Source organism: Microcaecilia unicolor, chromosome 4 (genome assembly GCF_901765095.1).
Source record: "Microcaecilia unicolor chromosome 4, aMicUni1.1, whole genome shotgun sequence".
In the NCBI taxonomy this organism is placed as follows: Eukaryota; Metazoa; Chordata; class Amphibia; order Gymnophiona; family Siphonopidae; genus Microcaecilia; species Microcaecilia unicolor.
Window position 1 is genome coordinate 286,798,974 of NC_044034.1, and position 13,389 is coordinate 286,812,362.

At 44.1% G+C, this 13,389-nt stretch overlaps 1 protein-coding gene across 1 annotated transcript in view; it reads left to right on the forward strand.

Annotated features, from left to right (window-relative positions):
- Positions 1-7,718: 7,718 nt before the first annotated feature.
- The window catches only part of LOC115469697 (STE20-like serine/threonine-protein kinase), a 233,442-nt gene continuing 227,771 nt past the window's right edge, over positions 7,719-13,389 (forward strand). The window contains 1 exon segment of the mRNA XM_030202484.1: positions 7,719-7,865. Within this exon segment, the coding sequence (XP_030058344.1) occupies positions 7,719-7,865 (147 nt within the window).

The following is a 13,389-nucleotide window of genomic DNA, read 5'->3' on the forward strand; positions in this document are numbered from 1 at the left end:
GCTGATATCCCACCCCCTGGCTCTCCCATTGCTGTTTGAATTGTCTACGTCAACTTCCCGGTGCCGCTGATTGGTTGCGATGCACTCCCATCAAGGAAGAATGCTCCGCCTCCGCGAGCAAAACATTCTAACATCCTTATGCTAAAGCCACAGGGGATAGTCAAGGGCGCCTTCGCCACCTTGGATTTAAGCGGGACCAAGGAGATTAAATTAAAAAAGGAGATGGCATGACGTCAAAACGTTGAAGCCCACTAAGGGAGTCCCTGTTTCCCCTCCCCCCCAAGTAGCACTCGGAGTCGTGCGTCGTTCTCTGCTTACATTCAAAAAACAAAGTAAGCAAACCTATGACTAAGAGGTATGAGCTGCTGCATCCAAGTTGTCACTATATTGTTGGCAGCATTTTTACTTAATCTCACTTATATTTTCAAACATGCCGGCACCTGCAGCATACGGATGTACACAGAAGTATAATAATTGAATAACTTTTCATAGGTAGAGTAATAATTTGTTATAAATCGTACTCAGTATGTCATTTGGAGGGGCTGGTTAGGAATACTTTAGTGTAACCCATGGTTTGTTTAAGAACATGATAGAGTGAGTCCTGGGTGGCAGATTGCTGGTGGAGTGGTTGGAGGACCAGGAGGAGCTTGGAGAATATTTTATTTTTTTTACATTTGTACCCCATGCTTTCCCACTCATGGCAGGCTCAATGTGGCTTACATATTATATACAGGTATTTATTTGTACCTGGGGCAATGGAGGGTTAAGTGACTTGCCCAGAGTCACAAGGAGCTGCCTGTGCCTGCAGTGGGAATTGAACCCAGTTCCCCAGGACCAAAGTCCACCACTCCAACCACTAGGCCACTGGAGAAGGAGGATCCTGTCACTGGTTCTGACCCTTGAAGAAGTAATGAGCTCTGGTTGTGGGAGTTTGGTGTTACTGTTGGTTCCCCAGCCAGACGAGCCATTGTATCAGAAGAGGAAGTCCTGTAGCATTCTAACCAGTGGATAGATTACCTGGACAGTAAGCTGTTATATTGCATCAACCAATTGAGGAGTCCGAACTCGACGGATTGAGAAGTCTGGCCATCACTGGGGCTTGGGTGGGATTGCAGTCTACCCTGGTTGATAGCAACACCTTCGGAGTGGCAGCCTGAAGGGAGTATTCAGTTACTGGAAGCCTGGCCCAGATGGTATTGAAGTATATCGGGAGTATGAAATCCGCTCTGGGTTCTGACAGATCTGCAGGACAGGCATGAGGGTTAAGCATAAGTATTAGCCTGGATATGTATTACTGCTTATGACCATCTTGAGAGCAATATGAATTACAATTGACTTTAAGAAGATCAATACAGTGGAAACCATCAGTTAAGAATTAATAAATGGTCCAGTTCTTTTAATCCTCTGAGTGTCATGTGGTTCCTGAGTGGATTACCTGACGGGACCAGAGTGAGTAAGTGAAAATATCATGCTGTGCCTCTCACGCCCCTTCTAACCTGGGAGAGCAGGACCGGGTTACACTAGCATGTGTTATATTCGTGCAGAGATTTTTTTTTTCTCCTGGAAAAGGGCCGCTAAAACAGACATCATGTTTTGAGAATCAGGTGTTCAACATTCAAACTTTCTATGTATTTACTTATGACATTTATATCCAGTGGTGTGCTGGTAAATGTTTAACAACAGGCTCTCTCCCTGGTCCACCTCTGCACCCCCCCTCATCCACCTCTGCTTCCCCCCCCCCTAAATTGCAGAGCTGGCTATAGCCAGGGAGTGAGCCTGGGGGGGGCAATGTATTACTCAAGGAAAAAAATTTAAATTATCACAGGTTCCAATCTAATTCATGTTTAAAGTGGGATAAAATGTCATAAATAAGTAAATAAATATAAACTTTTACATTGAGCCTGCAAATAGGTGGGAAAATGTGGGATACAAGTGCAGCAAATAAATAAATAATGTTGAGCACCTGATTCTCAAAGTGGACATATTCCAAACACTATAATGAAAAATATTTTTTCTACCTTTGTTGTCTGGTGTTTTTGTTTTTCTGATCATGCTGGCCCAGTATCCGATTCTGCTGCTATCTGTCCTCTTAACTCCATTTCCAGGGCTTCCTTTCCATTTATTTCTTTACTTTCCACCTTTCTTCTTCATTTCTTGCCCTACATCCGTAAGTAAAAGCTGGGTCCTCCGCAGACTTGACTGTCCAGTGGATCCAGCTTCTGCCTATTTTCTTCATGTGCAGTTTTTCTCCTCTCTTCCTTTTCCCTCATCTCATCTCCTTCCTCACTCTTCCCTCCCCTCCATCCATGTCCAGCATTTCTTCTCTCTCCCTTCCCTCTCCTCCATCCATGTCCAGCAACCCTCCTCTCCCCCTGCCCTCCCCTCCATCTACCCACCCATGTCCAGCAACCCTCCTATCCCCTCCCCTCCATCCACCCATGTCCAGCAACTCTCCTCTCCCCTGCCCTCCCCACCATCCATCCATGTCCAGCAACCCTCCTTTCCCCCCTGCCATCCCCTCCATCCACCCATGTCCAGCAACCCTCTTCTCCCCCCTGCCCTCCCCGCCATCCACCAGTTAACCATCTCCTTCCAGCCTCCCCCCCCAGCAGCCCATGTCAACCATCTCCGTTCTAGCCCCAACCCCTACTCAACGCCAGACATTTCCTGCTTTCTTCCAGCCCCCCCTATTCCTGATCCCCCGCTCCCCAGGTCGTCCATCATCTCCTGTCTGCCCTCAGCTCCCCGATAGCCCTCGTTTCCTTCCTGCCGCCGCCCTGCCATTAAATATTGTATTTTTCCTCGAGTCGCAGCACCAGCATTAAAAGCAGCAGGCTCGGCTCCAGCCTTCCCTCGCATGGTTCCGCCCTCATGGAAACAGGAAATACATCAGAAGAGGGCAGAACCATGCGAGGGAAGGCTGGAACCGAGCCGAGCCTGCTGCTTTCAATGCCAGCGCCGCAAGTCAAGGAAAAATACAATATTTAAAGACAGGGCGGTGGCAGGAAGGAAATGAGGGCTATCAGGGAGCTGAGGGTAGACAGGAGATGATGGGGGAGCGGGGGAGCCTGCAGCTCGCGGGGTGGGGGGAGGAGAGGCAAGCCGGCTCGCAAGATGCCAATAAATTTAACAACCGGCTCTTGTGAGACGGTGCGAGACGGCTCCAGCACACCACTGTTTATATCCCACATTAAACATGAATTAGGTTGAAACCTGGGAACATTTAAAATAAATGTTTCCTGTGCCTACATCTTAAGAAAAAGATGGCATGTGGGAACTTGCTTCTTTTGTGGATTGCAGTAGTATATTATTAAAATGCACTTGCCTTTTTTTTACTATTACTATTTCACAAAGAGGTATTAAATAATGAGGGAAGGGCTTTCTTCATGTAGAAGTTCTGTCCAGCGCCAGTCTAAATGTGCCAGCTGGATGGTGATGGTACAAGGAATGCAAGTTGGGTCAAGTGAAGATTTAAAAAAAAACCTGTTCCTTAGCTGGGCTCTAGTATTACCGTATTTAAAATGCAACCATACCATGTCTCTGTGGTAATATTCCACTAATATGTTAAACAATTAACTGGTTTTCTTGAAAGGATTATATAAACTTTGGATGCATGACTAGGGACATAAATATACACTTATTTATTCAATATCACAATTCCTCATGAACAGCCAATCCCCACTTTTGTAGGTTCAGAACCTCTCTCCCCTTCGGCCTCTAGCCCCCCCCCCCCCCCCCCCCCCGCAGGTGCAGCCACTGTCTCCCAGCCCACCCCTCTCCCATCCTGCAGGTACAGCCACTAACTTCCAGCCTGCCCCGCGGATTACCATTACTCGGTTCTTTTTCTTCCCTCACTCTCGCTGCGCTGCTTCTAGTTTAAATTAAGGACACCGGCCAGCAGTGATTCACAGAGGCCTGCTCTGGGAGCTTCCCTCTACTGCGATCCGTGCTCTCTGACACAACTTCCTGTTCAAGAGAGGGCGGATCATTACAGAGGAAAGGCTCCGGAGTGGTTCTCTGTGAATTGCTGCCGGCCGGCGCTCTTAATTTAACCTAGACGCTTCACGGCAGGGGTGAGGGATGGATTTTTGGGTGGGCCTTGGGTGGAAATGGGTGGGCCTGGGCCCACCCGGGCCCACCTGTGGCTATGCCCCTGCTTTATATATAGTTTAGTATTAGTTCACAATGGCCCTCATTTTACAAGCCCCTATTTGCATTTGGTAAGTGTATAAACTGGCATTTAAATGTGTATCTTGTATAAACATCTAAATCCCTATTTTACAAAGCCGGTATATACACATATGAAACCTAAGTGTGTGTCAAATGGCAGGGGGCGTGGTCTGGGTGTATTTTGGGTGGGACAAGGATATGGCAAGTTGATAGACGTTTATTCCCCATTTTAGAAGGAGACTATGTTCATGTTTATGTTTATTAACATTTATGAATCACCAAGAACATACCTAAAACTCTACTACCCAAGCTGCAAAGGACTCAAATACAAATCAACTTATGCAACTAGCTTCTCCTACATAAGCACACAACTGTGGAATGTACTACCAAAAGCCGTGAAAAAAACATACAACCACCTAAACTTCAGGAAATCACTAAAATCTAACTTATTCAAAAAGGCACACCCTACTGACCCAACTTAAATGCCTATACCCTGCTACACAAGGAAACTTAACCTAGTAATGGACATAATGCAACTCTTCCTCTCTCTGATTCCCAAATGTGTCTGTAACATATTAACTTTTTTCCACCATAATACCATTTTGTATTTGTTCCTTACTGGCATGGCAAACGCCTTACGGTACTATGTAAGCCACATTGAACATGCAAATAGGTGGGAAAATGTGGGATACAAATGTAACAAATAAATAAATTAATTAATCGCCTTTTTTAACATGTAAGTCAAAGCGATGTACAATAATCCTATCCTATATAATAAAACACACCTCCAACGTTCTGAAGCTGACTGCGTGGACATAAGCCTTGAGGCATTCGTGCTTCTGTATCCATCTGAAATGATGACGTCTTCCACTTCCGGGTGCGTCAGCAGTGACAGTGCCCAATCACAACATAGCAGCACGAGCGACCTGCTGCTGCACATGAACAACGCGCGCTATCAGCGCGAGGCCGACCTGGCGCATTTCGTGCACTTCAAGCCTATTGGCCTGCTGGGCGCCCTGCACAAGCTCCGTGCCGACATGGTGATGAGTGGTTGCACCGTACACTACCGCCGCTCCCTGCGACTGCTGCGTTTCAAAATCTGCACATGCCTCCTCTGCTGGGACGACAAGGCGTTCTATGTGGAGCAGCGCTTTGTCACGCCCGCCGACGGCTTCGTGTGCACCGTGCTACTCAGCTGCCAACATGTCCAGGGCAGTAGCCCTGAGAAGGTGGAGCAGTTCCTGTGCAAGAGGAAGGTGAGCTGATTAGGTTTCCAGCGGTAGAGGGCGCTGCATAATCACTGGTGAGGAGGACTGGGGGGGAGGTGGAGGCAGTGTACAAAGCTTTAGCACAGGAGTAACCCGGTGTTACTTACGGGATAACCATACTGAAGGGTTTCAGCTCTGGTTTTAACTCGCATGGAAACCCTTATTGCAATTGCGTTTAAATACATACAAATGTGGTACATTTGTTCTGCAGCATGCAAAAAACCCAAGCTGCGTTGGGAAAATTGACGTCAGGGTTCTGGGCGTTGAAGAAGGGTTGATTCAGGGGAGTACAATCTACTCGCACACTCTCTCTTTCTCCCCCTCCCCCAACCAACCACCCTACCTACCAACCTGCATTGCCTGCCACCCCCCCTCACTGATACTCGCCCCCCACTCCAACTTTGCACCACCCTCTATCACTGCCACACACACACACACAAAATATATTTGTGACAAACAAGAGATCTTTGTCTCAAACACACATGCAATCACCCCCCCCCCCCCAAAAACCCCACCAAAAAAAAAAAACACACAAACACTGATGCGCAACATGGAGACATTGACATTCACTCTCTCCCCCATCACACCCTCTCAGTTCACCACCCCGCCCCCTCCTCCTCCCCACCATTCTGAGACACACACACAAAACCACACAGACACCCCCAACCTCCAAGTCAACACAACCCTCTCTCACTTTCACACACACACAAACTATCTCTGTGAAACACACACACACACACACATATGAATAAAACTGTGGCACAAACTACTTTGTCAATCTCTTTTACTAAATCCTACAAGTACAATAACATAACAACCAACACAACAAAAAAACAAACAAAAATATTACACACAACACAAAAATGTAAACTAATCATTACCATGACAACACAATTATCCTAAATATCCCATTCAAAACATTAATTGCAGAAAACAAATACCTTACTAGCGCCCGTTTAATTGGTCTCAGAAATGGCCTTTTTTACTAGTTAAAGAATAAAACTAAAATAAAAACCAAAAAGAATGGCATCTGGATTTCTATTTGTATGACTTATCTAAAATGGGGCGAACATGTTTGGTACCGAGAGGGTTTATGTTGCTGTTACTTGTTACTGACATTATACTTTTTGTGCAGGGCAAATTTTATGGGGAAATGTTCTAGCTGTGCTCTGCACTGCACCTATTGTTGGGAAAGGGACAGGGAGTGAGTTCTGTGGATGCAGAATTTGTTTGGCTATAATGTTATTTGGGGGAAGCATTTGTGTGTTGGGGGACGTAGAGGATTGTGGCTCAATAGGGGCTGAAGACTGAAATCTCTTGTACTGCACTGTCTGCTGTTCTCACTTTAAGTTTTATTTATTTAATGGGAGTGCATCAGGACTGAAAGAGCATGGGCAACGGAGGTGTGGTGGTTTTGTTTTTTTCCTTTCAAAATGTTGACAGCCCCAAGCCCCGTTGACTGGAAACTTATTAAAAGACAGGAAACAGAGAGTAGGGCTAGATCTGTAGCTTTTCACATGGAACAGGGCCCGTTGTAGTGTGCCCCAAAGATCTGAACTGGAACCTGTGCCAATTTTAACACATGAATAGAACACATCTTTAAAGTCTTTTGCTCCCTGTGCCTGGGTCCAAACTGAACCCTCGTGTGTTACCCCCCTCCCCCCTTTGGCTGTTTTTTGTTTGTCAGTTTATCTGTCAAAGCTTGTTTCCTGCCACGATGTGGTTCATCAGGGCGCGGGAGAACCACTGTAGAAGAAACGTATGACTACAATGCCTGCGACCTCGCAGCAGTGTCTGTCTTCCACTCTCATTTATTTCCTCAAAGATTCTGTTCACACTGCTGTTTTTTTTCAGGTACCGAGCGGGAAACGCGGAATTTGGCAGACGTGGTGCTGCTGCTGTACTTGCTTAACCTCAGATGTAGCTCACAGGTGCTCTGTTGGTGAACAAGGGCATGATGGAGCCCAAATAACACAGCTAAACGGATGGTTTACCCTCATCTGGTGACCGATCGGCCGGCCGAGGGAAAGGATAACACTATTCCTCTTCCTGGGTCAACATTTTGATTCCTTAATTGGGGGGGGGGGGGGGGGGAAAGAAAAACTTGTAATCGGTGTGAAGCGCGGGGGGGGGGGGGGGTGTCTTTTCTCTCCTTTTCCCACCCCACCACAGACGATTTGACTCTGCATGCGGAGTATGCGCCCCCATCGGTGTTTCCCCTCGCCGGGCTAACAGCAGGAGGTGACTCTGCCCCCACCTTGGACCCCAGTACTGGCGGCGATGGATTTCTTCCGAAGGCTGTTCAAGTTGGGAATGGAGAAGAAGAAAATAAAACTGTATGAGAATGTGAAACGGGACGAGAACCCAGAGGATGGTTGGGCAGTAACAGCGGAGGTGGGTGACGGAGCCTTTGGCAAAGTTTTTAAGGTAAGTGCACCTTCGCTCACCGCCACCTACTACATACAGGTGGAGAGAATAAACCAAAGTCTGGAGGAGCAAGCATAAGGGAACAAACACACCATCACTGTATTGGATTTATTTAAGAAAGAAGAGGGTTAAAGTGGTATGGAGTAGTCTAATGGTTAGTGTAGTGGGATAAGAAACTGGGAAAGTGGGTTAAATTCCCTTCCCACATTTCCTTGTAAACCTGGGTAAGTTATCTAACCCTCCATTGCCCCAGGTATAAAACTTTTAGATTGTGAGCCCTCTAGGGACAGAGAAAGTACCTGCATAAAATATATGTAAGGGCTTTTGTTGTACCACAGAAAGGCAGTATTTAAAAAATCCATGACCTCCCTTCCCCCTTAATTTTTAATTGTTTATATATTTTTTGTTACATTTGTACCCCGCGCTTTCCCACTCATGGTAGGCTCAATGCGGCTTACATATTGTACTTATTTGTAGCTGGCAATGGAGGGTTAAGTGACTTGCCCAGAGTCACAAGGGGCTGCCTGTGCTGTGCCTGAAGTGGGAAACAGGACCACAGTTCACCACCCTAACCACTAGGCCACTCCACGCTGCTGATCTCTTATATCTACTTAAATAATCACAGTTATGAATCTGTCTGAGGAAATTTATTGTGCTCTTCTGGCTGCTAAGACAGATTCCACTAGAAAGGTTTGTGTTTGTAGGTAGAGTAGGTTTCCTTTATGCTTTGATGGAAGAGCTCTCCTGTGTCACATAAACTACTTGAACACTTTTTATTGTTATTACCATGTTTGTTATATATTTTTTCTTACACTCTTTTTATATTGTAAATGTTTTGTATTTGTTACTAGATTGTGATATACTTTGTACAGCCATTGACAGAAAAGGCAGAATGCAAATTTATAAATTAAATGAGTTTCTGGTTTGAAAACTAAGGGGGAGGGGGACGTTATCAAGGTGTGTTAGGGCTTTAAATCATGTGTAAATGCCTGAATGCAACATGTAAACTGCTTTGATTGTAGAGGCAGTATATAAATCTAATAAATAGATAAAAATATGTGCCTCAATGCATGTTAAAGGGGTCTAATGCATCAAATTACCTTAGTGCAACAATAAGCTACTGCAGGATACATAGTAATGAGATACAAAACATGCAAATGCATGTAAAACAGCCATTACTCTATCTCCCACCTTACCTTCCTCTCTATCACCTATCTCTACCTACCCATCCATCCTATTACTATGTTATACTTATTTTCCTACTTTACATAACAAAATTCTGTGTTACCTATTACTATGTAAGCCGCATTGAGTCTGCTTTTAATGGGAAAGTGCGGGATACAAATGTAATAAATAATAAATAAATTACTATTTAAATTCTATAATACGACTTGTGATGAACACTGCAAGTTGTGTGATAGCTGGAAATTTTACCATCCCTTGAGCATCGGATCTCAAAGCCACTGCCTGATTCTCCTAGGCCCCATTTGGTATAGTCAGGCTACTGATGATCCCTGAACCTCCCTCTCCCTGTTCAAGATTCCAGTTCCCCAATCATCCTCTGAACCCTCCTTCAAGATTCCAGTCCCCTGAACATCTCCTGAACTGCCCTCCACTCAAGAGTCAAGCCCACCTCCAATCTGAACCCATCCCCTCTGTAACCCCAACTGCCAAATGATTCCCTGCTTCTTCCAAGTTTGTAGACCCACCAGGGCCTATCATTACAAGTCTCTTGGGGGGGGTGGGGGGGAGATCCCAGGATAGATTCAATCCCCAGATGCTCTGCCTCAGCCGCCACCTTCTGTCAGAATGGCTCCCCTAGCTGTAGTCTCGCAGTACTACTGCTAGGAGGTCATCTTTCTGTATGGGACATAAATGAAACAAAACAAATGGTTTTGAAAAGAATAATCAGAGATTAAGAATAATGATAAGCTCCCAATAATCAAACAAAACAATAATAAGAAGCTTCAAAAAGTATTACTAAACAATATAATAATTTCAGTGATCAGAACCGTGAGGTTTAACCAATAATGGACAAGCCTCTGTTAGAAGGGTTGAGTGATGATATTTTTTGAGTACTCAACCCAACTTGCTGATAGTGTTTTGTTGTTGTTGTTGTTGTTGTTGTTTTTTAAGGTTATAGCAGAGTGACTGAATGAGATAGTGGTATTTTTGAATCCCCAGATGATGCTGAAAATACAAAACATGGCACCGTGTTGAGATTCAAAGTAGTTGGTGGATTTTCATCTTTATGGATATTCAATAGAAGATGTTTCACATTAGATTATTTTCACAAGGGTAGTAAAATATCAGTCCAGTAGTGGACTAAAGAAGCCACATCCGACCAGTGAACTTCTACTTTATTATTTAAGAACAGTAACATCTTTTCCAATGTCATAGCTTGAGCGGTTGAGATTGGGATCAGTACTGTCTGTTACGAACTGTAACAGCAAGGTAGCTGTAAAAAATAATAATTTTTGTTGGCCTAATAAGCCTACAGGCAGTTTGATGATTGGATGGTGGAGACTCATCCATTATTGGCTAAGCTTCACAGTTCTGAGCACTGAAGTTATTATATGATATTGTTTAGTAATAATTTTTGAAGCTTATTATTATTGTTTTGTTAGAAAAGAATCTGTAATGTTTTAGGAGGGAAATTGGATTGGATTGAATTTATTGACTTAATATACCGCTACATGCAATTGGTGTCTAAGTGGTTCACAATGAAGAAGAGCAGTAAACATGTGTCATACTGTACATAATCAACTATTATAAATACGTTTTTCCCTGTTAGAATAAACTATTGTATTCAGTCTTCACAATTTAGTCATGACTGTAGCATTGCCTAAACAATAAAGTCTTTAAAAGATACCTTCCTAAGTATAGGTTTTCCTAGCTGCAGGAGGCGATGCATCAGATGTAACTCTCACAGAGTTCCAAAGAGCCACTTGCCAGTTTGAGCGTGAAATTGGTGTGGAGATCTCTGTTATGGGCAAAAGAATGATGCTAGGAGTGTTTCTGTGAAATGTGTGTATGTATGTATGTGTGTGTGAGGTGGTGGGGGGGGGAGAATACATGCAACAAGATCTCAATTGAGGTGTTATAGGCGAAAAGAGTATTGGAGCAATCTTAGGACAAGAACCGATCTTCAGTGAGGGTAAAGCTGGAGAGTAAGTAGGGTACTGCAACAGGAATAAATATGGGGTTTGTGGTCTCTATCTGCTATCAGTGTGTATGTGTTACAGTTTCTATATATGTAAGGAAAGCAGTGTCAGTTTCCGTATATATGTGTGGGGGGGGGAGGGTTGTTACTGTTTTAGAGTATGTTCCCCCACCTCAGAAACTCTGCTGCCTGTTGTGAAGCTTTGCTGTAACCGCAGAATATATCACATGTTAAACAGGAAATGGATACCTAGCACAGATACATCTCTGCTTGTTGTTTCTCCTTACCCACGATACTCAGGAGCTGCATTTTATCAATCATTTTTTTGTTTTTAACCAAAAACTGTGGTGGTAGAAAAGGACTATATGGCATTTACACCAAGTTGCTTGGCATATACTTTTAGTTATGTGTTGAATAAAAAAAAAAAGATGTTAGGGGTGTAATATCTGAGGGTCCCAGATCTCTCGCTCTCCCCCTTACCAAACCTTTTCTTAAGGGTGTTAGGTTCCTTGAGTGTCCAAACTTAATTGATGTTCAACAGACGGTTTGACTAGCAGTTGTGTGTATCAGTGCTTCTTTGGTCTTTATTTACCCACTGTGGTTTACCAAAAAAAAAAAAAAAGAGGCTGGTCTGGAAAGGCTTTTGTTTTTGACTTTGTTGGGGGTTTTTTTTTTTTTTGTCCCCAGAGGTCTGTTTATTGAATCAAGCTCGAACAAAAGAGAGAAATACAATTTTGATCAGGAATATTTGGACACAAGCAAGAATAATTACTTCATTGTTTTTCTTTGTCAGCCTAGTCTCCTTGCAGGGTTGCTGGTGAGTTTTTACTATGGCAGCACTGCAGAAAGAAAACCGGCACCCAGTCATAATAACCATGACAAAAGAGCCCTGACAAAACAGCCTTGTAACAAAATAACCCTTGACATTTCACACCCTATCAAAATAGCCCTTGACAAAATGGCCCCGCCCACAAAACAACCCTTGACAAAATAGCACCTACACAAAATAGCCCCCTTAACAAAACAGCCCCCTAAGAAAAAATAACACATCACAAAAAATATAATAAACAACAACTGAAATCTTCACTGATAAAGACTCCTACCAGCATTCAATTAAATAAAGCATATATAAATAAACAAAATTCTATAGCTACAAACTGGTATTCGTGATCTGTTCTGCTATTTAAAGAAACTATTCTTCCATCAACATGCTAATTAAAAAAACTCCAGTATTGTCATCATTTTCATAGTCTTACCAACCTTATCCTGTTTGGAAAGGTAAGATTATTAGGGGAAAAAATGCAGTTCCATATTCTGAGCAGCCTGATCAGGCTCTTTTGTCGGGGGGCTAATTTGTCAAGGGATATACTGTGGGCAGGCTGTTTTGACAGTGTCTGTTATGTCAGGGACTATTATGTCGGGAGCTTTATTTGTTTGGAGCTTTTTTGTCAGGGCCATTTTGACCAGGTACCAAAAAAACAGGTACTGTTCTGTTGTGGAACTCGAAGATCGACTACAGTGGTGGCGGTGTGAAAATTCTGACAGTATGCAGAGACAGCTGCCATTTCCTTTTCTCTTGGCCCAGATGCACTAAATCTAACAAGCACACAATGTGTTTTTTTTAAACTAGTTCTAGCCGGTTTAGCAAGCAAGTAGTAAAACGAGACATGCACAAAAGTGTTGTCCGAGCCATTTTCCTGTCATGGTAGCAGATAACTGAAAACGGAATGCAAAGCTATTATAATGAGCTAATTACTATTATAATGTGCATGCAAGGCGATGCACAGCCGTTTTCCGACCCCATGCACAAAAGCAGTCTCTAACTTTACGTGGAAAATCTAACGGGAGATCTGCAGCTCTCGTTAATGGGCTGCTGTGAGCTACAGACCATCTATTGCTGGTACAAGGAAGCTGATCTTCCGGGTTTTGCTCCTCCCGATGGCCGGCATCTTGAAAGTGCAAAGGTTGTGGGGGGATGAACAGCAATTGAGGAAATTTCAGCCAGCAGTCTGGAGATTCCTGTCTGATCCAGCCTCTTTCTCGACTCTCTCTCCCATCATTTGTAAGGGAAGCTGTGTCAGCTGGAGTTGACATTCATCAGAACGAGCGAAAATGGATCTTCAGCTCGGAGCCAGCCACCCCTGGAGCTCTCTGCTCCAGTCCATTCCAGCTGGTCTCTCTCAGCCAATCACAGCGCATTTAGCTGACACCAGTGTCAGCTAAATGCACTGTGACTGGCAGGCAGGCACTTCATGGCAGGCAGGAAAGAAGGTAAACAAAAAAAGGCTGTAGAGGACTATTATACCCACAGCTTGTCTGCGTGTATAAAGTCGTCTGTGTCAGGGCTGCTGAGAGGGAGGA